Consider the following 27639-nt stretch of genomic DNA (forward strand, 5'->3'; position numbering starts at 1 on the left):
GGCTTTCCCAACTGTGAAGCCCATGGTCCTTGGCATCCTTCTGTTGTCACAGCCAGCCCTGGCCAGCAAGCTTTCTTCACACCACATGGCTTTGCTATTCTCTTTTCTGCCACCCTCTTCCACCCCTTTATGGACCCTTGTGATTACATTTGGTTCCTCTGGGCAAATCAGGATGATCTCCTTATTTTAAAATCAACTGATTAGCAAACTTAATTCCATCTGCTACCATTCCCCTTTGCCATGAGATGCAGCAATATCACAAGTTCTGGAGATCAGCATTGGATATCCATGGGAGCCCATTATCCTATCTGCTGCAGTCATTTTCTTCTTGGTTTGTTTAATGAAACGGTTTAGAGGATCATTTACTGAGACAATTAAAAATGAAACAAAACAATACAGTAATGCTTCTTTACATATGCAGAAGCTCTCCACTTCATGACCCAGATGTGTTCAAGGGCAGCTCTAGCAATCTGTGAATGGTGATCAGCTGAGGGCCTGAAGACCAAACTGTCCTAGCTGGGCTTGATAGAAACAAACGCAGTTATAAGCCTTGATGAACAGTTGTGGTTCAGAAAATCAAGAAATGGCAGTATTCCTTGAGTGTTCACAGTAACAATCTACTCGGGGATAGTAATATCCTTTTTAAAAACCATTGCATCTTTGAAATAGGGCCCCTCAAAAGAGGTATACATTCAATTCATAATTTCTTAGCTGCTCAATGTCTTCCAACACCTGGTAACTTTGGAGAAATTCTGTGGCTTTCTGCAAGTAGAGGATTTATATGTATTTTGTACATGAGGTGCAAGTACAGATAGGATTCCCAGGAAGACTAAATCAAGTCTGCATCAATAAGGAAAAGCTCAAAAGAAATCAAGGCACTGCCAGCAAAGAGGCCGGTGACACTGCTCAGAAGAAAACATGTCAGCTGTCCCAGGTATACATCGTCTGGCTTGCAGGTCTGTTGTTTCATAGGCCGTCTCTAGGATGCCCTTCACTGTACCCTTAAAATCTTCCTGATTCCCCTGGATCTTTTGTTCGTTTATTTTTGTGCTCTTCCAGTGAAGCTGACTATGTTGTCCCTGCTCTTTCCTTTATCATCACCCATTATCATGAAATGGTACAGTTACTCATCCCAACTGTGTTTATCACAGTCCCCACTGCCCTTAGCATTCATTTGGTTCTAGTAAGATTCAACCTTTCACTGCACTATGCTCCAAAACACCTATTTTATGTCTTCTTCTTCTTCTTCTTCTTTCTCCTAAACCCTCCAATGACTCCTCCTCCCTTCACTAATGTTCTGGCCTCCTCTCCTCCCAGAAGCATGGTAGCACTGAACTCCTCAGGACTTCTTTGAAGTTAGATGTGGCAATTTTGCCAGTGATGTGGAAGAAAGGTCAGATATCACTACAAGGGACAGGATTTAAGAGCCCGGGTGCCAATTTTCTTTTTTCCAGTCTTGGCAAGAGGAGTACAATGTCACCTGGCTCCCTGAATGAGGTTAGGACACCCCCTAGAAACTGACATTTGGCATGTAAGAGAAATAGACCTTCCATGTGTCAAACTGCTGAGAAACAGGAGACAAGGAGGTTGCTAGTTGCTACAGCAAAACCTGCTGACACTGGGCTTCCTATTTTGGTAAGCAAATGAAAGCAATCAAAAGAGAACTTCTACAATCTCCCGTAGCCGCGTCTGCCTTGATTACTCACCATGTACTCTGCCTTCTTCCTGAGTTGTAGATAAATTTTCCATCTTCCTAAGGCCAGCCTTTCATCTTGTACACTAGATCACATGCATCTTCTTTTCCTTACTCAAGGCCAACATTCAACATTTCTCCACTCTGTCTCTTTAATTAGCAATTTTCTCTCTCTACTAAGTAGCCTCCATCAGTAAATAAACATACTGTAATTTCTACTTTAAAGTGACCATGATAACTGTAGAGATTTTTTAAAATTCCAGTCAGCTGCAATATTCACTCCCATTCTCTCTGGAAGCATCTCATTAGATTTTCCTGCATGCCCTACTGCCCTGAAAACCACCCTTGCCAAGGTCACCAATGATGCCAAATATAGGAAACTGGGTAGTCAAATCTGGGTCCTTTTCTAATATGACAATAACTTGGTTGACCACATTCCTTCCTTCTTGAAATATTTTCTTCCAGGTACTTCTTTAAAATCCTCTTCAAAATATTTCTTTTAATCCTCTTCCTACCTCACTGGCTGCTCCTTCTTGGTCTCCCAAACTAAATATTTGGGTGCTCCAGAGCTTAGGTCTTGGATGTCTTTTTTAATTTCATCCACACTCTCCTACCAGGTGATTTCATCCAGTTTCATGCACCATGCTATATGTTGATGACTCACAAAATGTTTACCTCACCTCCAGATAGTAGAACAATTATAATAATATACTGCAATGAAAGTTATGTGAGTATGGTCTCTATCTCAAGGTTTTCTTTTTATTGTTCTGTACTATATTTTCAGATCTTGTTTGATTGTAGGTAACTGAAACTGTGGAATGTAAAACCATGGCCAAGGCTTGGGGGAAGAGGGGAACACTGAACCTCTATTGCCACCACCCCTGGAATAAATCCTGACCATGCTTCAACAGAGTTATTTTAATAGTCTCCTAACTGGTCTTACTTCTTCTTTCCTGCCCCATATAGTCTACTCTCAAGGAGCAACTAGTCATCTGTTAAACAACCTGCATCTGTTAAATCAGAAACAGGTCCTTTCTCACTCTAAGGCCTGAAACTGCTTCCCCACTCATTCAGAATAGAAGTCAACACCCTGACACTGGCCTCCAAGGACTTCCATGAATGGATTACTCACCTTCTTCTCATATCATCACTACTATTCTCTCCCTCATTTTCTCAGCTCTGAAAACACAGCATGTTTGTGGTTCTGGAAATGGCTATGTGTACTTCTGCCTCTAGGAATTTGCGTTAGCTTGCTCCACCTAAGCTCTTCCCACCTGATCATCTATCCCCAGGTGTCCTGGTGACTCTTTTTTTTTTTCTTGGAGTCTCTGTTTAAATATCGCCTTCAGAGTGAGTTCTTCTCTGAGTGCTTTATATAAACTATATCCCTCATCTCTAATCACCTTACTCTCCTTATTTTTCTCTCAAGCACTTCTTATCATCTGACATATTAGTTGTTTTTGATTATCTGTCTTTCCCTAACTTTAATGTAAGCCCTCTGAGGGCAGAAGCTTGGTCTATTTTATTCACTGGTAAATCTCCAGTGCCTAGAGTAGTGTTTGGCATAAATCAGGAAATTAATAAACGTTTGAATTAATAAATCCCATATGGTAAATTGCCTTGAATAGCTGTTAAACCTCTAGCATATGTGACTCTTATATTAACCAAACAGTAAACACTCTCAGGAATAAGTCAGAGTTATAGCTTGGATATGAAGTGTCCCTCAACAAACTCACATTAGGCGATACAGCAATGTTCAGAGGTGAAGTGTATGGACTATGAGAAACTGTCCACGTGGTCTTGAACGACAGACATACACAAGCTGCTCACGCTCCAGCTATACTACACTGGTTGCTCAGAAAGTTGCATAAACCCATCCAGGCAATACCTAGTGCTTGCATTGTTTTCCTTTATGGATGATCTCTAAGTAATGCCAGTGGCTACAGACACCTGGCATTCATGGCAATTTCATCTTTTTTCCCCATTGAAAATGATTTTTTTCATATGAGTAACTTCTTTCAGTGCTAAATCTCAAATAAGTGATAAGTGCTATTTAAGATACTCCACTTTTATAAAGGCATACTTAAGAAATGAACACTTTTTTTTTTCTCAGAAGACACACATTGGTGCACAAGTTCAATATGATGACTTTCAACCCAATCAGCTGTGAAGGTCATATGGGAGGTTTTCATAGTGCAACCCAGAAGAAGGAAGGGCTAGGGCTATAAATACAGACACAAACAGGAAATAAAGACATCAACTCATGGAAACTCAGTTCTGCGAGGCAAATTGCCTGGTGGGTGGTGGTATCAGAAATGTGTGCCTTTGTAGCTTTTTATTTTGACAGTAGAGTTCCAAAAGTGTTTAATTACTTTTTAGTTTTATATTTATGTTTTGTTGGCACTGGGGATTGAACCCAGGATCTTATGCAAGCGAGTGAACTGCCACTGAGCCACATCTCCAGCCCTTAATTACTTCGTTTTGTAAAATGTTCTAACTTTTATTAAGGCTACAAACCTTCAGATTAAAGTTGTTCAGTGGGCCCCAAACAGTGTAAACAATCTAAAAATCCTACAAAACCAATCTTTATTGTTTAGGTGTGTGTGTGTGCTGTTATTTTGATAAAAATTAACAGCAAAGACAGGGGTTATCAAAATTCAGGATAGTGGTTACCTCTGGGGAGATGAATGGAGGACTCAAAAAGTTCTAAATGTATTAGCAAATTCTTTTTCTCAAGTGACTTAAACTGCAATGCCCAAGCAGCAGCCAATAAAGCCAGAAAGATAGGACACTGCACAGAAGGGTCTAAGAAAACCAGGTGAGGAACTTAGTGGGTGGAGGAAGGAGGAGGAGAAGGAAGCTAGGAGAGAGCCGGAGGGGGAGAGGGGCGGGGGAGAGGGGCGGGGGAGAGGGGCGGGGCGGCGCGGGGCGGAGTGGGCGGAGCCTCGGGTGGCCGCTCCTGGCTCCACCCGCGGGATAGGCGCCACATGGCTTCGGCCTCCACGGGCTTTGGGGCCCGGTCCTTGCTGCAGTTCTTGCGGCTGGTGGGGCAGCTCAAGGTGAGCGAGCGCGGGGCTGATTGTCTAGGCCGGGTGGCGGCAGCCACGCTGGCGGGCCGGTGGGGCCTCGGGGCTCCTAGCCGGGCCCGCGGCCTGCCCGGTCCTCCGCCCTCTCTGCCGCGCGGAATTCGGGCAGGGGTATACCCTCCCGAGACGACCCGCGTCGTGGACGGTAGTAGGAGGAAGAGAGGTGGCGCAGCCGGCCGCGGGGCCTGTCCAGACCTGGCCGAGTCCGATCCTCGGCGTCCCAGTAGCGAGGTAGCCGTTCCCGAGGCTCCGCGGCCCTCGCCTGCTGGGTCTGCACCGAGTACTCGGGCCCACGTGTGCGGGATGCTCCTGAGCAGCCGCAGGGCAGGAACGGAATCCAGCGGCCCAGCAGATGTCAAGTGGAGCGCTTGAACTCTCACACAGTAACTTCAATAACAAGACACCCTCCCCCAGGGGATTTTTATATAACACACACTGGAATTTCATCATGTGCGTCCTGCCCTAGCTCCCTCCTATTACAGTTAGTGATTTTGCAGAAGAATTTCCCCAAGTTCAAAGCAGATCATCTTCATGCCACTGACTACTGTTTATAAAATGATTTAGAAATGTAGAATTCTGAGGCGGAAAGGCAGTCTTACAAGATCACATCATGACCCTAATAAAAGGAAGAGTCCTGACTGGTAGGATGATCAAGCAATTAGAAATGTTTTTCTCCCTTCGCCTTCAGAATTTGGAAGTCCTTCACATGTTCAAATTCAGAGCCTCCATTTCAGTGATCTCCACTTGTGTAGGATGCTTTTGTTTGAAGGGGAAAAGCTCTTGTAATTAAGAAAAAACGTAATTTTGTTTTTATGACTAAAAGATTTGTATACATTTCACAATTATGCTTCATTAACAGAGTAACTTGACTTTTGGACTTTGGTATACTTGTGAATTACATTTCACTATACCCCATCCACCAAACTCTCTAGTTTGATTCCAGATGTTGATCATTTTGGTTGGTTTAGTAAAGCATTTTCTTATAATAGGTTCTGAAATAATGGCCTTTATGTGCTCTTCCCTGGACATCTTTTAAGCATTGCAGATAGTAAGAGGACTTGTTTTGTTTTTAACTTTTTCTATTTCATACTTATCAGAGAGTCCCACGGACTGGCTGGGTATACAGAAATGTCAAAAATCCAGAGAGCGTATCAGATCACATGTATCGGATGGCAGTTATGGCAATGGTGACCAAAGATGACCATCTTAATAAAGACCGGTAAGCTAATCTGAACTTAGATGGTTGTAAGAGTCTGAGACTAAGGCCTCTGTCACATTCTTGTAGGTTGGTTTATATGTCAAGCAAAACTATTTGAGGCCAACCAGATTTAGGATGTGGGAAGGAGAACTCTTGGAGATGATTGCTTCAGTTGTAAAGTGAAGTCTGGGCTTTTTGTGGGCAAGTTATAGAACCGGCAACTGGCCTTGGTCTCAGAGGAAACATAAACATGATATTAGGGCTTTGAAGGTGAGAATGTTATGTCTAAAATTATTAGCTGTATTAGTATACTATTTGTCCCTTTTATGAATAGTAGCACCCATTTGTGAGGTGGCTTTGTAGTTGGATGTTCAAAATGCTTTTGGAGCATAGAGCAGAAGTTAATTAACATATAAAATGGTAAATAAATCTCAAATGAATTTCAGAAGCGCAAATCAGCTTCTAAAAAAAGTAAAAATAAAGCTATTGTCAAAATTAGGCAAGCATTCTAACAGTAGGGGAGATCCCCTGTTCTTGGTTGATCTTAATGGAAGAGGCAGCAGGAACTGGATTCTAAGGATTGATAAGGATAGAGAATTAATAGTGGCACAATGCACAGAGAGAAGGGACTAGAAACCAAAGTCTGGAGGCAGGGAAGGTAAAGAAATATCTTGGAAAGGAGGAGAATATCAATTTGATTTCAGTGATGGATTCCTTAGGAAGTCTGGGGAGTCCTGTTACTCAGTACATAGGAACGGAGGAGATTTTTGGCAAATAGTACAAGATGGAAGTGAAGTCAAACAGATGAATTTAGGAGTATAGGTTTTGAACTAGATTCAGAAGGAGATGAGGTAGGGAAGCCTAAGAGGAGGCTATTAGGTCTGGTACTGCCTGTGTAACAGTGGGAGTGCTAAACAGAGTCATCTGGGCATTTGTGTCATTGCTTGCCTTTGTTATTTTGATGATGATTATCACAAATCATTAATCACTAATAATCATAGCCATTTGCTGAATTATCAACATGTTCCAGGAAAATAATTTATCAAATTTAATTGCTAGACTGTGGAACCAACCCAGATGCCCTTCAATAGATGAATGGATAAAAAAAAATGTGGCATTTATACACCATGGAGTATTACGCAGCACTAAAAAATGACAAAATCATAGAATTTGCAGGGAAATGGATGGCGCTAGAGCAGATTATGCTTAGTGAAGCTAGCCAATCCCTAAAAAACAAATACCAAATGTCTTCTTTGATATAATGAGAGCAACTAAGAACAGAGCAGGGAGGAAGAGCAGGAAGAAAAGATTAACATTAAACAGATACATGAGGTGGGATGGAAAGGGAGAGAAAGGGAAATTGCATGGTAATGGAGGGAGACCCTCATTGTTATACAAAATTACATATAAGAGGTTGTGAGGGGAATGGGAAAATAAACAAGGAGAGAAATGAATTACAGTGGCTGGGGTAGTGAGAGAAGATGGGAGGGGAGGGAGGGGGGATAGTAGAGGATAGGAAAGGTAGCAGAATACAACAGTTACTAATAGGGCATTATGTAAAAATGTGGATGTGTAACTGATGTGATTCTGCAATCTGTATTTGGGGTAAAATTGGGAGTTCATAACCAACTTGAATCTAATGTATGAAATATGATATGTCAATAGCTTTATAATGTTTTGAACAACCAATAAAAAAAAATTCAAATTTTACACCAACTTTATGAAGTACTGTTATCCCATTTTTAGGGATGATAAATGAAAGGTGACAGAATTGGATATTTAAATAATTTGGCAAAGATCTCATGTGGGTTGTTTGCTGAATTCAAACCCAGATCTGTTCAGCTCTACCCATGACCCTATAAATGGCTTCATTTTGTAATCTAACTAGAACATTGGGGAAGATGATTGTTTGTAAATTTTGTATCAGTAAGTAAATGCTAACCAGATTATCTCATGGCTTTGTAATCTGAAATTACAAACCTGTTAAAGAGAGATTTAGAAACCAGTCATTAAAAAAAAAAAAATCATGCAAAGAGTTTCTCCTATACTCTTCTATATTATGTTGAATATTATACTAGCAGTTTTGTTTCAGAACTGTTGTAGGCTGATGGAATATAATTACTTTAGAAAATACTGCATTAAAATCTGTGGGGGTAGAGAAAAATGTATTATGTAACTTAAAAATAGCATAGAAAAGAAAACTTATAGTGAATATAATTCTGTGTAATTTTCACCATTTCTTGCCTGGTCAGATGTATACGTCTAGCCCTCGTTCACGATATGGCAGAATGCATCGTTGGGGACATAGCACCAGCAGATAACATCCCCAAAGAAGAAAAACATAGGCGAGAAGAGGTCAGTGTTGATTATTGATTCTTCAAAAAAACCACTGGAAAAACCCATTGCCAGAGCATAGCTAAGTTCAATAGAGCTATTGCAGTAAAGGAGAACACCACCTAGATGGTCTCATTGGTATCTCAGGAAGGAGAGTTTAGGTGTAGATATGTTTAATTTTAGGGCCTGGGCTGGAGAATGTTAAAATGGGTCTTACAAGATAATAGGCCATTAGCTGGGATTGCAAAGGGTGTAGGACTTAATTTTTGGATCAGTGGGAGGCAGGGCCTTGGGAGAGTCAAGGACTAAGCTATTGGAGCTTACTTTCTTAGGTGGTTTACACAAGAATAGGAATCTATGCTTGTTCTACAGCTTGTTTAACACAAGGATAGGCAGTCATTAAAATGTAGACATAGATAATATGACTTTCATTAGAGCAATGGAAATAGTTGGAATTTAAGTTAATTTGTGGAAATTTTTCATGCTAGTTAAGCTCTTTGGAGAGAAAATCTAGATCACAAGTATAATTATTATTTAGCAAATTTGAATTTTGTCCTCTAATTCAGTGATTGGAAGTTTAAAAAAAAAAGTAAAGGAAAACTTATAATATAAAAAAACAGTAACATCAATAAAATATAAAATCAATGTTGGTGTGAGCCCTAAATTCAGAGCCCAGGGCGAAAGAGGAAGATATTTTGGGCCCAGGGCGAAAAAGGAAGATATTTTGGAACCAGGGCTGGAAAATTAAGGATGACTTTTAAAATGCTGAATGGATAGTTTCTAAGTCACAGATTGTTGCAAACTACTTTATGGTAGACCTTTAAATTGTCCTAAATTACTGAGCAAGGGAGCTTTTATTGAGATCTGAGATGGTTTAAGAAGACTGGTGGCTCCTTTTTTTTTTCTCCTTTGCCATACTGGAGATTGAACCTAGGGCCTTAAGCATGCTAGGCACGAGCTTAACCACTGACCTACATCACTAGCTCTCCAGTAGGCATAAATAGCTTTTTCCAGAGGTGTGGGAGACTAGTGTTCAGTAGCCATTAGGGTTTTTACCCTTCTAGAGGCAAGAAAATCCACAAAGTAGACTCCTAATTTCAGAGTTGCAACCCACCCTAAATTTTGAAAACAAAGAGAATAGTATAAGAAATGCCTTCCTGTTCCTGCCAAAATATAGGTCTACAAGATAGCCTAAACCATCATGACAGAAAGGGAAGAATCTAAGGAAATGTTTCTCTATAGGAGTCTACTGTCATGAATTGAGAATTCTAGTTGTGTTGGCAGAATTGATACAAAAAGAAAGCCATTTGCTCAAGAGTCTTGAGTTGCAGAAAGGAACTGGCACTTGAAACAGAGGGTGGTGAGTGTAATAATATCCAAGAAAAAGATGGGGGAAACTCAATTATGCAGCTTGTTTGGGTAAATCTGGATATGTAGAGGGAAATCATACTGAAGTACTAGAAGGTTCTCAAAGACCTTTGAAGTGAGGAGAAGGCATGGAGAAATATGACAAAGAAGAGGAAAAGACAAATTGTCTCTTTAAAGGTACACAAGGAATTGCTCCACCGAGGAGTAAGTCAGAACCTTCTGGAGAAGAACCCCAGCCAGTGTGAAAGATCTCTACCTACCACTGACCTAACAGAGGTCGAGTCCTGGCCTGTCTTACCCCATGGAGTACCTGAATAATCAGGGTGCTGCTGTCTTTCCAGATGCTGTCTCTTGGCCTCATAAAACCTCTTAGCCATTGCCTGCTCTTGCTGATTCATGGTGGAATAATGTCCCAGGTGGAAGGGACAGAGAAACAGCTTAAGAACAGCAAGTTCTTGGGCCAGAAACCAAGGGCTTGGAAAGCACTCATATTTCTTCATCTCTTCCTGCTTTTGGTCAAGATTTGGGAACAGAAAGGAAGATGAGAGCGGCAAACAGTTTTTTATGGAGATGGTATTTATGAATAGGATTCAGATGTCTAAGTCATGCATTAAGATAATTAAATGATGATTTCTTGGCTTGAGGTGGAACATGCATAAAGAGAACCAGGAAGCCTCATTTGCCCAGAGGCTAGCTTACCATATCCACAAGGCTTCAAACTGAAGTAGGAGGGAGGAAAAATACTAAATAAACTGGAACGCTGATTGTTATAGAGGACGTGGTATTAAGATGAAAGGGAAAGATGAGGGCATTGAAGAGAAAATCCAGGAATGGGGCCAAAAGCAATACTTATAGTCTGGCCCCTTTCCTAAATACAATAACAGAAACTTTACATTATAACCTGAACTAGTGTGTGTTGCCTGACAGGATCATTGAGATTAGGGAGATGACCTTTAAAGTGGAATTTAGCAATGGCAGGTTATATTCCTTTACAAAGTGAAAAGCTTATTAAAATGGAAGGCAGAGTCATGGTACATATATGTCTGCAAGTGTTAAAATGGCTAGAAACTTGGGAGGAAAAGGAGAAGGGTAGAACATTATTATAGGATTGAACATGCAGGATGGAAGAAATGAAAAATATAGTGAACTTTGACAGAGGGCTTGTATGTACCAGGTTCAGAGCACTTTACATATGATAATTCAGTTCTTACAACAATTCTCTTAGGAAAGGACCATTATTATACATGAGAAACCTGAAGGACAAAGAGGTTAGGGACTTGCTCAGGGTTCCATAGCTAATAAACAAGAAGCCAGATTTCACATGCAGTTTGCACCTAGCTACCACATTATTTGACCTCCCCAGTATGTGACTGACAGATGATGCTTCCCGGATACTCGTCACAAACCAGTCACAAGACATTTGCTGACAGTTCCACTCAGCTCAGAACTTCAGGCAAATTCTTGACATGTTCTGCTATTGGAGGAAGCTAGGGAAATTGTCACTAGACTGATGTCTGAACAACACAGTGAGAGTACAGAAATGAGGGTATAGGGCCCCAGACCAGGAAGCAGAAGGTGGTCATATTCACCCATGATTGCTGGACTCAAGTGAAGTTGATTTCCAAGGGTTTATTTTAGAAAGCAGTGATGATTCTGTTGCATCTGCCATTAAACCCTAGGACTATTTTGCAGTTCTAATTGTTTAATAATAAGTGATATCAATGAGCTTAGATTCAGAAAATCTACTCAGTTTCAGGAAGAGCATCAACATGCTTGTTATCTGTTTTAAAGAATGTAGTGATTTTAGATAACAGAAAGCTGATTAATCAGTCAGTATTGGAATGTGATCACTGAAAAGCCAATTCAGTCTTAGGTTACATTTATAGGAATATAGTATCTAGCATGAGGAAGGTGATAGTTTCATCTCTTCCACCTTGGTCAGTTAAGACATAAATCATGTTCACTACTGGGTGTATCACCTTAAAGGGAATAAAGTAGTCCCTTGTTAAAGCAAGATTGTAATGTTTGGATTCTAAAAGTTTAGAATAAAAGTTTAAACAAAAGGAATGGGCAAACTTTTATTCTGGAAAGTGTGGAAAAAAGCAATCTATTTATAAAGACATTTGTTTTGTGAAAATGTAAAGTACTTTCTTAAGCATTTTCCTGAGATTATAAGAAAGAAGCCAGGAAGAATGTAAGTATAAAATACACTAAATTTTATGCCACTAAGGGTAGTCTGGAGTACAGCTCTGTGATCGAACAGCATGCTGCTGTTACTTTAAGAGCTGATTGTTGACATTGGTAAACGTGATTTACTCTGTAAGCGAATGTATTTGATAAACTTTTCCCTCCCAGTAAGTAATACACACATAAATATCCATTTTTGTTTTCATTTATGACCTTTATGTTTTGCAAAAATGGTTCTTATAACCATACTATTTTCAAGGAGACTAGCTTCCTGGTTAGAAGAACTGAAGTGAGAGTAAAAGGTATGTATTGAGATAATGAAGGAATTTAAAGCCATTTGAGAGTAAGTTTACCCCCAAATGTGATATTTTAGAAGGATACTGGAAAAACTTGAGGGAAGAGACTGGAATAAGGTTAACTCTTGGGACTTTGTAAAGATTATAAATGAGTGTAGGGCCTCATGCTGCACAGGCCAGGCCAAATCCTTTTCCCAGCCCCTATTTCATTATCTTTGGGCTTTGTGTATGCACACACGTGCACACATGCATACACATACATACACACACACACACACAGTGAAAAATCATTGTTTTGTTTTTGTTTGTTTCTCTTTCAACCTCACCCAGATCCTTATAACTCTCAGGGATGGAAGGGTTTTACTATGGACCTCTGGTGGTGACAGGTACTGGAGGGACCACTACTGGGGACATAATACCCTCCACCCTTATTCTCTTACCTCAGCTTTCTTTGGGTTTTGACTAACTCTCAGACTTCTAGTGAGGGAAGTGGCTTCCCTCTATCAGCTTCTGTTAGATAAAATGTGGAGAAGGACCCAGAGTGGCCTGGTTTGAGTTATGAGGCCATCCCTTTGCTTAGTTACTTTGGCCACAGAAAGCCTGACCTAGCTCATCACTCCCCCACCCCCCATTTGACACTATGCTTGTGGATGAGTGAGGATAGCAGGAAGGATGGGGTTAAGCCTGGTGGAAGGACTACAAAGACTGTTGTTAGCTTGACATAGGAAAGTGCTTTTGACAGTGCTGCCTAAAACCCATGTGGGAGTCTCTTGAGAGGCTGAGTTCTGACTACTGAGCATGTTTGTGGAGAGAGGACAGAAGTGTTCCACTTGCAACTTGTGAGTCAGTGAACCTATGAAGGTCTATACTATGACTTCCTTCATGTTAATAACAATAATTGCCCTATGTAGTATTTTAAATTTCCAATAAAATCATATTAATAATAGAAAATAATATAATGCTACACAAAAATGTTGATACCAATATAGGTCAATTTATTCTACTGCCCGTATGGGAGTTATCTGTAATAATCTGAGCCTGTAACTCATGTATAGTTGTTAAGCAGTCACATAAATAGTTGTTAACTTAGACAAATGTGAGCATAATGAAAATAATAGTTTGATATTTCAGGAAGCTATGCAACAGATAACCCAGCTCCTACCAGAGGATCTCAGAAAGGAGCTCTATGAACTTTGGGAAGTAAGTATACAATAGGTAACTTTTTATTTATTGCAACTGAATTTATATGATTCATCGATGTTTTAGTTGGTTTAGATTGCCTTAACAAGCTGTCTCAAATGTTGGTCTGTTTTTCACCTCCAAGTGGCTACAGGAATCTCTTGGGGCTGATAGTCCGCAGTCCTCATTTCTCTCACCACCACAGTGCTTGGGATGGATTTTGACTCATAGATACTGGATTTCTTGCTGATTTGCTTATATCCACCTATCCATTTCTGGTCTCTGAAAAAAGCATGGCTTTGGGGGATAGTTCAGAAATGGGATTGAATTCACCTTACCACTTAGTTGTATGTCCTTGGGCACGTTCCTCTTATTGAGTCTGTGGCGGTCATAAAGCCTTGAAGGGTCATTAGGGCTGAGTGAAGTAAAGGTGAAAGTCCACTATGCTGCCTGGCAGTGAACGGGGACTCATTCAGCATGGGGGTTCTCTCCCTATGCTTGGTCCCTTCCCAGTGCTGCCAATAGACAAGGGAGGTGAGACTGGAAGGAAAGGACAGGGAGGATAGAAAGGGGAAGTAAGTTGTTTTATCTCATTGCTTCCTTTCCTAATGTTGCAAATCCTTTGTGAGGGAAAACAGACTCCTCTATGGTACCATTTCTCACCTCATTCTGCCTGCACTGGCATAGCTTTGCTGGAGCTCTTAGACTCACTTTTTTTTTTAATCCCCCCCCCTTTTTTTTGGTACTAGGAATTGAACACAGGGGCACTTCACTGAGCCATATTCCCAGCCCTTTTTATGTGTTTGAAACAGAGACTTATAAAGTTTCTTAGGGGCTTGCTAAGCTGCTGAGGCTGGCCTTGAATTTGTGATCCTCCTGCCTCAGCCTCCAGAGCCACAGCTAGACTCACTCTTATTCCTGTGCGCAGGTAGTCCTGCCTTCCACTCTCACTTCTCACATTTCCTTCAAAGTGCTCACCTTCAGAGCCTGGTCTTCCACCTTCTGTTTCCACATACCCAGACCCCCACCCTGCCTTGCCTTTCTCCTGAACATCAAAGCTGGGAGAGGTCCCTTTCTTACTCCCTCACATGCCGGGTTGGTTCTTCCCTTGGGAGTGAGATGGGACATGAATGGGGTTGAAACCCTCAACAGACTTTTCCTCCTAGAATGTCACGTTTTACAACATCAGATTCTGTAGTGCACTGTTATTTCTGTGGTTTGTTTCATTATGGGATGAAATGGACCTTTTAAGACAGTGGGTAGGGTGCAGAAATCAGTGCCTTCTAGTCAAAGAGTTACTTGACTTTTGTTTACATATTTCTTTTCTAGGAAGTGAGAGTCAGATAGGCCTACCTACCTGCCCATATCCACAATTATGAAATTCAAAAAGTTCAGAGAACCAGTTTTTAAAAACTTGACCTCATTTGAACTCATTTATCAGCAAAATCATCTCTGAATCAACATTAGGCTATTTGGAGTTCTAATTCATCTTCCTCCTTGTGATAGTTATATTTAGATGGAGAAATATTCATCTGTTTGGTAACCAAGTACTACTCTAGAGCCCACTAAAGGTATTCAGTAATATACATTATATGTGCCATATTATTTTTCTAAAATAAGAAAATTTGAAATCTGAAACCAATCAGGGTTTAAAATGAGAGATATGGGCTTTTAACATCTGCTTTGTTGAACAGTAATAAGAATTAAATCTGGTGAAGTATGCATGGTATCTAGCCTGGAGCCTGGTATAGGTGGTATCTGTTATAGTATAATAGGATTTATTTAGGAAAAAGTGTCTCTTGTTTCCAAGTATGTACTTTCAAGTAGTTTTTGGAACACTCTTTCTAAGATGCGGAGTAAAGAAGTAGAGTAGGTTGCATCTCATATATAAAGAGAAAATAATGGCACCTGAGTTTATGGAACTAATCAATGTATGGTCTTTTAAGGAAGAAACATTCAGAATTTGAAAACCTTTTATAATAATTTGTCCCTTTGTGACTCCTAATTATTGTGAATATAGAGGTAATGTCTATAAAATTATTTTCTTAACTGTGAGCAACTAGCTAAAATTTTTACTGCAAAATTTACTTGAATTTAAACAGTATTCTAAGTAATATACTACAACAGTTACTAAGAAAGACTCTGGAGATTAAATATAAACCATAGAATTAAAATCCTTGATAACCCCCCAATAGGTAACACTTTTGCTATCTTGTGCCATTCTTGGTTGATAAGCAAAGCTTGTTGAAGAACTTTTCTCCAGATCCACTAGGGAAGGATGCTTCCTTTCCTCTTTCCAGCTTCTTGTGGTTGCAGTCCTTGGCAGGCCTTGGCTTATAGAAGCATTGTTCCAACCCCTTCCCTTTAGTCATGTGGTGTTCGATGTTAGTGTCTGTGCCCAGAGTTGTCTCTATTGTATTAACACCCATCCTAATCCAGTATGAATACCTTATACTTCAATTACTTCTGCAGAGACTATTTCCAAATAAGTCATAGTTACAGGTCACATGTAAGGTTCAGGTGGATATGAACTTTTTAGTATAGTACAGGGACCTATAATAATTTATGTATGTTATAATTCATATCCAGTATTAGTTTATGGGCTTCAATATGAGACTTCTGGGGTTCATATACCGGCTTCATATATTAGCTTTGTGGCCCTAAGCAACTTATTTAATTTCTTCATTTATAAAATGGCAATGATAATATACCTATATTATATATTTGGGGGAATTAAAGTAATTAAATATGTGTAAAGCAATTGGAATACTGCCTGGCATATAGTAAGCTCTATTTTTCCTTGTCCATATATTCTATTTTTCTCTGCCTCTAGTACTTATATTATGATTTTGGTTTAAGAAAATATGGTCAGTCTATACCCATGAGAATTAGAATAATACTGGCTACATATTAAATACCAGTTGATTAATATTTGAAGTGTTGATCACCATAGCTATTCACTACTCTAAATACCTATCAGCCCGAGGGGCATGTCTGTTTAAAGCAATTAGACAGCCTTGATTATAATTTATCTTTCATCTCGGAAGTGTAAAGGATTTCAGTAAACCAAGAGGAAAGAGTTCTTTTTTTTTTTTTCCTGAATGTATTTCAGAAAGGTGACTACCTTACCTCCTGCATTTCACTTTAAAGAAATACCTTGTGGGCTGGATTTGTGGCTCAGTGGCAGAGCGCTTGCCTCACACATATGAGGCACTGGGATGGATCCTCAGCACCACATAAAAACAAATAAATAAAATAAAGGTATTAAAAAAAAAAAAAGAAATACCTTGTGAGCCCCTAAACATGAAGGCAGCTATTCCCCCATGCCAAGTGCCTAGCATACCCAAATGCCTTTGGATTCTTTGTTTATTTTTGAATAGAAAATGGTATTTTAAGAGCCCAGTATGAACACAATCCTGGTTGTGTAGTACACAGAGGATGCTGGAATTGGACTTTCATCCACACTTATTTGCTTTGTTCTTCTTTACACATGTGTCATCTCAGAATAGTAGTTATATACCATCATCATCATTTCTGATACTGAAAAAAAAAACAGTTTGCCTCTGCTATCTCCATTTTTCCCTTTTATAATCATTGTATTGTGTCTGTGTTTTCAGAACATCTAACCATTGCATGCTATAGCTTCTCCTTTTCATTCTTAGTTCTGTAAGTAACTATATCATTGAAGTTCAACACCAGTTTTTATTTCAGTTTCTTAACAGTTCTGATTGAGACTTATTCTCTAGTAGATTCTTCAGGAAGGGTTTACAGGAAGTATGTTCTCTAAATTCTTGCATTTTGTACTCTTTGTACATAAACTCCTTTCTAATTTCAGTTCTCATGTTTTTCTTGACATAAAACATTGCTATTAAAGTCTATTCATAATTTTATTTTCCTTATATGCCAGATGCTCTTTTTTGGGTATCTGAAGAATTTTTTTTTTTCTTTTAGGTCTTGGTAATTTTATTACAGTGTTTTTTGTTTTGTTTTGGTTTTGGTTTGGGGGATTGTTTTGGGGTGCTGGGGATTGAACTCAGGGGCACTTGACCACTGAGCCACATACTCAGCTGTATTTTATATATATATGTATATATATATATATATATATATATATATTTTTTTTTTTTTTTAAAGAGAGAGAGAATTTTATATATATATAAAAATTTATTTATATATATTTATATATATATATAATATATATATTTATATTTATTTATAAATATATTTATATTTATTTATAAATATATTTATATTTATTTATAAATATATTTATATTTATATATATATATTATATATATATATATAAATTTATTTATTTTCTAGTTTTCGGCAGACACAACATCTTTGTTTGTATGTGGTGCTGAGGATCGAACCCGGGCCGCACGCATGCCAGGCGAGCGTGCTACCACTTGAGCCACATCCCCAGCCCTGTATTTTATATTTTTTATTTAGAGACAGGGTCTCACTGAGTTGCTTAGCACCTCGCTTTTGCTGAGGCTGGTTTTGAACTCATGTTCCTCCTGCCTTAGCCTCCTGAGCCACTGGGCTTACAGGCATGTACTACTGCGCCCAGCTATTACAGTGTGTTTTTGTGTTGGTTTTTCTGGGTACATTTTTAACATATACTTTGAAATCTTTAAAAAAAATTTTTGATTGTAAGAAAACTTTTTTGAAATGTAATTTTTTTTCTTTGATTTGCTTCTGAGATTACTCTATGTCTACTCATTTGTTAGTTTTTCTTTGCCTAGCTTTAATACTTGTCAGTTTCTCTGAAATCATTTGTTTATTTTCTTCTCCTCCTCTGCCTCCTTCTTCTCCTTCTTCCTTTTGATTTTTTGTTTGAGACCAGATCTTGCTAAGTTACTCAGTCTGGCCTCAAACTTGGGATTTTTCTGCCTCAATTTTCCAAGTAGCTGAGATGATAGGTTTATGCCACCATGCTCAGCTTTTTTCCTTTTCTTTTAATTTTGTATTTTTTACTTTTCAACTTTAACTCCTTTCTAATTTCTGTTTCTCTTAAGGAACTATTTGTCATGTTAATTAGTGTTGTACTTTTTATTGATTAACTTTCATTTATAAGATTACCTTTTATCTGATTCTTTTGTTCTTTTTTATGTTTTGCATCATTTCCTCCTTTTCTTTTAGCTCCTTTTGAAATTTTTGTGGTAGAATTGATCTCTCTCTTATTTTGAATATCTGTCTGATGTAAATTGTCTGTGGAGATGTTGTTTTGTTCCTTACTTTCTTTATCTTATGATAAACAAGTAGAGGATCTAACCATTGTGCTTTCTGTTGCTTGTTTTGATGGAAAACTAGTTTTCCTGAACTTTTGGAAGGAAACTTGATTCAGAATGACTTTTTTTTTTTCAGTTTGTTAATTTTTGCTTCTTTTTAATTGATAAAAATTTTATATATTTGTGTACATATGATGTTTTGAAATATGTATGCATTGTGAATTGTAGGATGGCTAAATTTATCTAATAAATAGATACAGTACCTGTTTGAGTTTTTATGGTTAAAATAGGGAGAACCATCAAAATTATAATGGAATTGTTTGCTCCTAGTAAGGAGCTACTGTAGAAGAACATGAAGGATGGAGGAATATTATTAATCAGCTGTTTCCTAGAATTACTTACCTGTCTAATCTTCATCACCATTTTTTTGTGGTAGGAACAGATTGCCTTCTTAAATTCACAAAACTTCCTCTTCAGCTTTTTTTTTTTTAATGAAGTGTTAGAAAAAACATGTTAACTTGTTTTTAGAAATTTCTTGATCCTTTTTGTTTGTTTGTTTGTTTATTTGTTTGCTTTTTGGTACTAGGGATAGAAACCACTGAAATCCCCAGCCCTTTTTAAATTTTATTTTGAGACAAGGTCTTGCTAAGTTGCCCAGGCTGGCCTTGATCCTCTTGCCTCAGCCTCCCAAGTAGTTGAGTTACCAACACGTACCACCACACTTGGCTTAATTTTGTTTCCCTTCTTCATTTTAATCTGATTCTTTCCTTCATCTCTAGAATCCTTATCCCACTCTGTCTTGATTCTGTTCCAGAAGTTTCTTCTCACAGGGCATCTGTCCTGAAAGGGCACCCAGGAGGTCAGACTGGAGTGTGCAGTAGGTTGCACTGTGCCTGTGTTCATCCAATAGTAGAGTGGACAAGGTCTCCTCCAGTGTGACTGATCTTCTGAAAACTTGAGAATTCTAGCAAACACCTGTTGGCTATTTTGAGATTCTGTTCTCTGTCCATCAGGCATCCTCTTTTTCCTTGGTGCTTCTTCTTGACAGGTGGGAAGGGCTTCTGCAGGGCTTATAGCTGGAGATGTTTTGTCTCATTTGTGTAGAATTTGAAATGCATGGGAATGTCACCTCCTTTATTATTTATTTATTTGTTTGTTCATTTGTTTATTTTTGTAAAAAATATCCATGATATTTTGAATTTGCCGTTATTTTGCTCTGTCAATTTTTGTCTGTTTCTTCTCCTTTGCTCCCTGTTTTACCATCTACGTAGTTACTCAGGCCCCAAACTAGGAAATCATTTTCAATTTTTCTTCCCATTTCCCTTCTTATTTTATTTTATTTCATCGTTATGATTTCTTAAATTCCCCCCACTGTCCTTGTCTTCACTGCCATGGTCTTAGAACAGACAGCATCTAGGCTAGTGCTACAAAGTCTCAGAACCTGATTTTTCTGCTTCTGGTCTAGCTTTTACCCAGACCTCATTCAGAGTGAGCTTTCTAAAATCAGATAGAAGGGGACCCTTCCTGCTTGAAACCTTCTGGTGATGCCCAGGAGTTACAGGGCAAACTGTGGTGTCCACACCAGGCTTTTCAAGTGTGGGCTCTAGCCTCCATCTTCAGACTTTTCCTTCCTGTAACACTCAGTCCTGTCATTGGGAGCTACTTGCAGTCATTTCTCCAAATCCTTCACCCTTAGAGCTTTGTCTATACTCTTTTCTCTGTGCCCTGCCTCCTTTTGGGAAAATAAAATTGGAGAAGGCCCTTTACCATTGATTTTTTTTGGGGGAAATTCAACAATTTACCTTTAAAAGAAATCTGTAAGTTCACCAGAATTTGCTACAAAATATTGTATTTCCTAGTGATCTTGAGATATTTTCTAATTTTGATTTTCAATAGAAAATAAATGCTAGATTGCTTTGCTTGTAGTATTCAATTTCCTTTTGTTAAATCATAAACTTTATTTAATGTTGCTATATAACTATGAATGTGAATGAACACATAAATAAGATGTAATTATTTTTAAGAGCCTTTGAGATCAAGCAAAATGTATTGAGTTGCATATTTAAATGATTCCCCTGTATAATATTCAGCTTTATCAAATCCAAAGAGCTGCCTTTATAAAAAATAAGGTATCTAATAAAAACCAAGAAGCCTTTCCGTGATTTGTATTATGTCACTCTGCCAAGAAAGTATGACAGGCTTATTATCTGAACACATCTGGGTGGAATTACAAATGAGAAGTTTTCAGGGAAACCAGGTGGGAACACTTTGGTCTTAATAGAAGGATGATCCTGTATGGCATTCACGGGGACTTTTGTCTGTGTGGCATGTGTCCTGCTCAGAGACCTGCTAGAGCTCCTAGTTTCAGATCTGCCCTGGGGAGGGAGGGAGTAGTGGTAAGAGGAAAGGTGGGAAAGCTGCCCTCCTCCCACCACCTTCACCCCTTGCCACCAACATAGGACCCACACTGGTGTGTGCAAAAATTCATAGATCTGACTATCTCCTCAAGAGTCAGAACCCAGAGGGACTTAAGTAATCTTACACTTAGTGGGAAAAGTAAGGACAGAGATTCCCAGGTAAAGTGGTAACCAAAAGCAAAGGGTGAAGCTAGCAATTTGATTAAGAGAAAAAGGTAATCCTTATGAGGAGGGAAGTAAAAGGTTGAAAAGCACAAGATGAAGTGTCATCTTGAAGTTACAAACCTCTAAACTGCTCAGGTGTTCTTGCCAGACATGGTAGTGTATGCCTATAATCCCATCTACTTGGGAGGCAGGAAAATCACAAGTTCAAGAACAGCCTGAGCAATGTAGCAAGACCCTGTCACAAAATAAAAAGGGCTGGAGATGTAGCTCCTTGGTAGAGCACTTGCCTACCATGTGTGTGGCCCTAGGTTCAATCCCCAGTATTGGGAGGATGAGGGTAAAATAATGACCTTGAAATGAAGGCAGGATAATGAACCGGAAGAAAAGTGAGTGGATGAACAAGTGAGACTTCCAAGGCATCTGGTGGAATATGTGGAAGGAAGTGTGTGCATCCTTCTTGCATGGACTCTGGTGCTAAGCTGTGAATTAAGTGAAGTATCTCTGAAGGGTTTGCAAACAGGGGTGAAATGTAGCCAAAGTGATTTGAGCTATGACTCTCACTACTGGTTCTATAACCAGAAGTTTCCTGAAATACCTACCTAACCTTGCTGCTTTGATTTTCCATTTCCTTAGGAGTATGAGACCCAAGCTAGTGCAGAAGCCAAATTTGTGAAGCAGCTGGACCAGTGTGAAATGGTTCTTCAGGCTTTTGAATACGAGGACCTTGAAAACAAGCCTGGGAGGCTGCAAGACTTCTATGATTCCACAGCAGGTACTTAATGCTATTTTTAAATTTTTTGTACTGAGGATTGAACTCAGGGGCACTTAACCACTGAGGCACATCCCTAGCCTTTGTTGTATTTTATTTAGAGACAGTGTCTCATTGAATTTCTTAGGGCCTCACCAAGTTACTGAGGCTGGCTTAGAACTTGAGATCCTCCTGCCTCAGCCTCGCAAGTTCCTGGGATTACAGGCATGCACCACCGCACCTGGTCATAATGCTATTTTCAATAAGAATCTGTTTTAGTTTGGCTTATTCTAAGTGAAGTGACTAGCAGGGTGTTACTAAAACCCACTGTTGGGAGCATCTAAGAAGAATATAATGGAATTGATGGTAAGATGACATTGGTACTGAAAAGCATCGTTGCCTTGGAGTCTGAGCATCACATTCACATTCCACCTCTGCCCCATGCCCACTGTGTGCCTCTGGGTAGCCTCCTGACCTCTCAGAGCCTGTGGCCTCATTTGAAACAAAAGGGGATCATAATATCCTTTGTAAGTCCAAGGTTGATTTTTGAGATTCAAAGAAGATGATGTGTTTGAAAGGGCTCTTTGATCTGTATGTGCCATGTGAGATGGAGGTAGAAATCGAGATTTAAAACAGGAAAACCTCTGTAGCTGCAGTCACCTCTATCATTATAGTACTTCATAGCACAGCCCTGGAGTCAAACTGCTTGGGTTTGAATCCTAGATATGCCATTTACAAGCTGTGTGACCACCAATAAATTATTTAACCTCCCTGGGCCTTAGTTTCCTTATCTTTAAAATGGGGATAAGATATACTTTGTAGGATAAAGTAAGATTGTTTTAGGATATAGTAGGCTAGAGTAGTGCCTGGCAGTAAGTGTTAGCAATCTTCATTTTGATTCTTTACAGAGTCAGGAGCTGAGAACACTGTATTAGTGATAGCTATTTTTCTTATTGTTCCCTGGAAGAAAACTCTCTTCCCTGGGTACTCTTCAGGCTCCGCTCAACCTGCCTTTCTCCTGAGTGTCCTGCAAGGGATGACCTTTCTCTGACCTCTCAGGACCCCACATGGTCTCACCAAATAGAGAAAAGTACAAGCTCACAGTCTCTGCTCCAAATATATTTGCATTAGAATGAAGTTGATTCAGTTTTCCTTTTCTCTTTTTCCAGCTCCGCTTCCTCTGCTCTAGACAAGGCCCTCATTATTTCTTATTGGACTGTTGCTGTAGCCTCCTGACTTAACCTGCCAGCAGGCTTGCAAGTACACCCTGCATGTCTCCTGTCTTCTTTTGTAGATAGTTATTATCATGACTGTCTTTATTTATTTATTTAATGCAGTGCTGGAGCTTGAACCCAGGGCCTCATGCAGACCGGACAAATGCTCTATCACTGAGCTGCTTGACTTCTTTATTTTAAAAACTCTGTGGCTTTTCTTTTTCTAAAACATAAAATCCTGATACTTTTTGAGTGACCTAAAAAGACCTGCAGTCTAAGGCCACCCATCTCTCTGGTCTCCTTTCCTAATCCACCCTGTCACAATTAAACATTTTTTTTTTGCTCAGTCTGCACTTGATCTAGAGCTTGCCAAGGTCTCATAGTCTACACACTGAGGTCCCTCTCTGGATCTCTCTCTTTATTAGTCAGCTCTCATACTGCAGCAGAATCCCTGAGACAATCAACTTATGAAAAGGAAAGATACATTCTGGCTTACAGTTTTGAAGGTTTTAGTCAATGACCAATTATTTTGGGCTTGTGGTGACACATCATGACAGCAGCATATGGTGGACCAAAGCTGTTCACCTTGTGACTAGGACATGGTGGGGGTGGGGTGCAGAAGGAAAGGGTTTTGTTTATCAGTTCCCTTTGAGGACATGCTCTCTATTACCTGAAACCAAGCTGAGGAGCAAGCCTTTCCGTGGGCCTTTGGGGGACATTACAGATCTTAACTGTAGTGCTCCCCAACACCCTGCTTGATCACCAACTGATAGAAAGCAAGCTGTTTGATGACCAAGACCAGTTTTGGTTTAACCTGTCTTTGATATGCGAGGTGCTCGAAAATATTACCATAAATAGAGTTAATTTAAACTTAATAATTTAAGTTTATTCTATTTAACTTAGTAAGTTATTAAGTTAATAACAAACCAAATAGAATAATTTTATAAACCAAGGATCAGCAAATTGTGCTCTAAGAGCAAAATTAGGTCACTACCTATTTGTGTAAATAATGTTATATCAAAACGCAGTCATACCTCTTCTTTACATATTGTCTGTGCTGCTTTTTGTGTTATAACAGCAGAACTCAGTACTTATAACAGACTATACAGTCCACAAAGCCCAAAATATTTGCTATCTGGCTTTTTATAGGTAAGGTTTTCTGATTCATGTTGAAGGCAAGGATTGGGTTTCAAGATAGCATATCTCACCAATAATGTAACTAGAATATAGGTTATATTTATGTGATTCTTTACATTTTATATAATTATCTTCTATCATAGTATATTCACAGTGAAAAATAGAAAATGAAATATGAAGTACCAGTAGAACTAAAAATGTGTGAGTGGAAGAGTTGTCTAAATTTCATATTTTACTAAGAAAGAAACTTGAGTCCAGAAAGATGGTGAATGGCCTGTAGCTGAATTGAGATTAAGACTCACTGCACTTTTATTCTGGTTCTACTAAATAATTAGTAAATAAAAATAATATAACTGATTCAAGCAATAGTTTCTTACTTATCTTAAGTAACTCCTAAAGAAAAGTTTACAATCAAAGATGTATGTAGAATTGACTACTATTGAAGAGGAGGTCAAGGCTTTAGTGTTTGTTTTTTTTTAAATTCACTTCACAACTTTGTATTTTCTTTTTCTGTCTTTGCTTTCTGAATCCTTGCTCACTGAGGAGTAGTACAAAGGCTGTGGCTGATAGATGAATAAGAGAGGAGAGTGGGAGATGAGCCTCCAGAAGTGGCTCATGGAGGATTTATGGGCACTAGAGGACCTTGACTGTCCTGTCAGTGAGATGAGGAGCCCTGAGAGGATGTGGAGCCCAAGAATATTTTGATCTCATTTATGTGCATGTATGTTTGTGTGTTTTCTCAGAGCTGAGGATTAAACCCGGTGATAGTCTGCTCCCCTTAGCTACATCCCTAGCTTTTTTCTTTTGCTTTCTTTTTTTAAAGACACAAACTTTCAATCCTCCTGCTTCAGCCTCAAGAGTAGTTGAAATTTCAGATGTGAGCCATCATGTCAAGGCTATTTAAATTTTAAAAAGGCCACTTGGCTTGAGAGATGGAGGCAGGAGGATCTCCAAGCTTAAAGCCAGCCTTAGTAACTTAGAGAGATCCTGTCTCAAAATAAAAAATAAAAAGGATTGAAGATGTAGCTCAGTGCTTAAGCACCCCAGGGTTCAATCCCTGGTACCAAAAAAAAAAAAAAAAAAAAAAGTCACTTGTGCTGAAAGCAGGGAGAGTGTATCTGGGGACTACAGCCATATCCAAGTGAGAAGTGATGGTGGTTTGGACCCGAATGATCGGGACAGAGTAAGAAATGGTCAGACCCTGGATATGTTTTGAATATAGAGTTGACAGGATCTGTTGGATAATTGCATGTGGGGTGTTTGTGAGAGGAGTCCAAGGATTTTGACATGATCAGCTGAAAGAATGAAGTTGCCAATAGATAGAGAAAATGGAGGAAGAAAATAGGGATTCCAGAAGCTAAGGGAAGAAGGTGTTTTAAGAAGTAAAGAGTTGCTATCAGATTTGGTGACATGGAGATAATTGGTGGCCTCAATAAGAACAGGTTTGAGCCCAACTGGAGTGAGTTCAAACACCACTATGAGGATTGGAATGCAGGACTGACTGTAATCCATCCCTGACTGGGTAGAACTGATGAAAAATGGGGTTGTGAATTGGAGAGATGCATCATCCTTAGAGTTCATTCATTTATAAAACAGGATGTAAAAAGAGCACATTTATGTGCTGATGGCAGTAATCAAGGAAGGGGGTGAGGATGGCTTGGGTGGGATCTCCTGCACAGTGGGGAGGCTGGTCTTGAGAGCTGGGACAGTTCATCCTCACTAAATTATTGCTAGTGATGATTTCAAGATGTACGTGTTGGAAGAGGAGACTGAGGGAGAGACAGAGAGGACTTCCAGAGGAGAGAAAGTCATGAAAAGGAGAGAGAGGCTATTAGAAGGATAGTCTGCATGAGCACTGACATCACGAATTCTGATGGGTGACAATGAACCTCAAGTGGTAATTTTCTAGGCGTGAATAGAAGTGGCTTACAGTGATTTCTGTAGATGACTGAGGCCATGAGGGGCAGTAGGGGGAGTAGCCAGGTAGTGTGACCTTGGCACAGTGGAGCTAAGTACACTGTGGAAGCAGTAACCAGGTGCATGGAGATGGTCCTCAGCCCTATGGTAAAAGCCTTAGGAGAGAACAGGGCCAGTCAGGGGAAGCCACATCCTCAGGACCAGCCAAGAAAGGGAAGGGAGTTTTCATAGAAGAGACTGAAAACAGATTAAATAGATTTTAGTGTGGAATGAAGAGTAAACAACAGTAACCTACAGACAGAAAAAGAGAGTGGGAGAAGAGATGCTGGGTTTGAACATTCCCCCATGTTAAACACCATTGACCTATTATAGCTTGGGCTTGGTTGCTGCCCAGTGCAGAAATCTGGAGAGGGCTGAGCAGCAGAGATGACAGCACAGATAGCCAGTGCAGTATTTGTGTTCTTTTTCACATCCTGGGACAGCCTAGAACCCCTGATCATCCCACTCCTCTTTTATATATAGGTGCTGTATCCCCCTTAATTACTTGCAGTTTTGGAATGAACAGATTGGGTTTAGCTCTCCAGTAGTCTCACACCTTCCTGGAGTTTCTGATAGAGATAAGGGCTTCTGGTGAAGTATCTTGTGGCTTTGCTTAATTGATGGCTCTCTGCCTGATTATCATTCTACTTGGTGGCACCTGGGTGACAGAATAAAGTGATCCCTTGTCCCCTTCCTAGGATCCAGAGTGTCCTTCTGCTAAGAAGAATGGGTCAGATCAAAGAATGGAGCCCCCTGAGCCCTGAGGTCAAGGTGGGGAAGTAGGTGCCTTCTGTTCTCAACAGCAGTTGTCTTTTTGCTTTGCAGGAAAATTCAGTCATCCTGAGATCGTCCAGCTTGTTTCTGAACTTGAGGCAGAACGAAATGCGAACATATCTGCGGCCTCCATGGAGCCATGCTCCTGAGCTCCGTTGCTGCACTCCTATAATATATATTTCATTTTTCTGTTTCATGGTATTGTGTTTTGCCATTTTTGGTCAAGTGGTTTCCCCCGATGTGAATCTATTTATTTTCAGTTGTCTAGACTTGAGAAAAAAAAATGTGATATGATTTGAACACTGAAAGAAGCCACAGAACAGGAAGTGGTCATGATAATGCCACAGATGAAAACTGGACAAGGCAGTACCTTTTCTAAGAATTAAATATTAAATAAATAAATAAATATTTAACATCTTAAACTTTGGAATATTTATTGGAGATCTTAAGTCATCTTATTCTGACTTAATAACCTTGACCCCTGAAGGCCAGATTCACTGAAGGATAGAAAATTTAATTGTAATTTCTTTAAGAACAGAGTCTTCTGCTGATGTAGTAATAAGTATCCAGAAAAGCAAATGTGTTAGCAATGTAGTCTCTTCTCAAATGAAACACTGCTTTATCAGATGATCACTTTTTGAGCCAGACTTTTA

At 39.4% G+C, this 27639-nt stretch overlaps 1 protein-coding gene across 1 annotated transcript; it reads left to right on the forward strand.

Annotated features, from left to right (window-relative positions):
- The first annotated feature begins 4625 nt into the window (after positions 1-4625).
- Hddc2 (HD domain containing 2) lies at positions 4626-27408 on the forward strand. The gene is made up of 6 exons (XM_046458675.2): positions 4626-4752; positions 5877-5998; positions 8230-8332; positions 13294-13362; positions 21791-21929; positions 27038-27408. Exons 1-6 carry the CDS (start codon positions 4681-4683, stop codon positions 27133-27135), a joined length of 603 nt encoding a protein of 200 aa, XP_046314631.1. The 5' UTR covers positions 4626-4680; the 3' UTR covers positions 27136-27408.
- The last annotated feature ends 231 nt before the right edge of the window (positions 27409-27639 follow it).

This window comes from Marmota monax, unplaced genomic scaffold (genome assembly GCF_021218885.2).
Source record: "Marmota monax isolate L192 unplaced genomic scaffold, Marmota_monax_Labrador192_F-V1.1 WCK01_AAM20220418_F8-fsc00198, whole genome shotgun sequence".
Classification (NCBI taxonomy): domain Eukaryota; kingdom Metazoa; phylum Chordata; class Mammalia; order Rodentia; family Sciuridae; genus Marmota; species Marmota monax.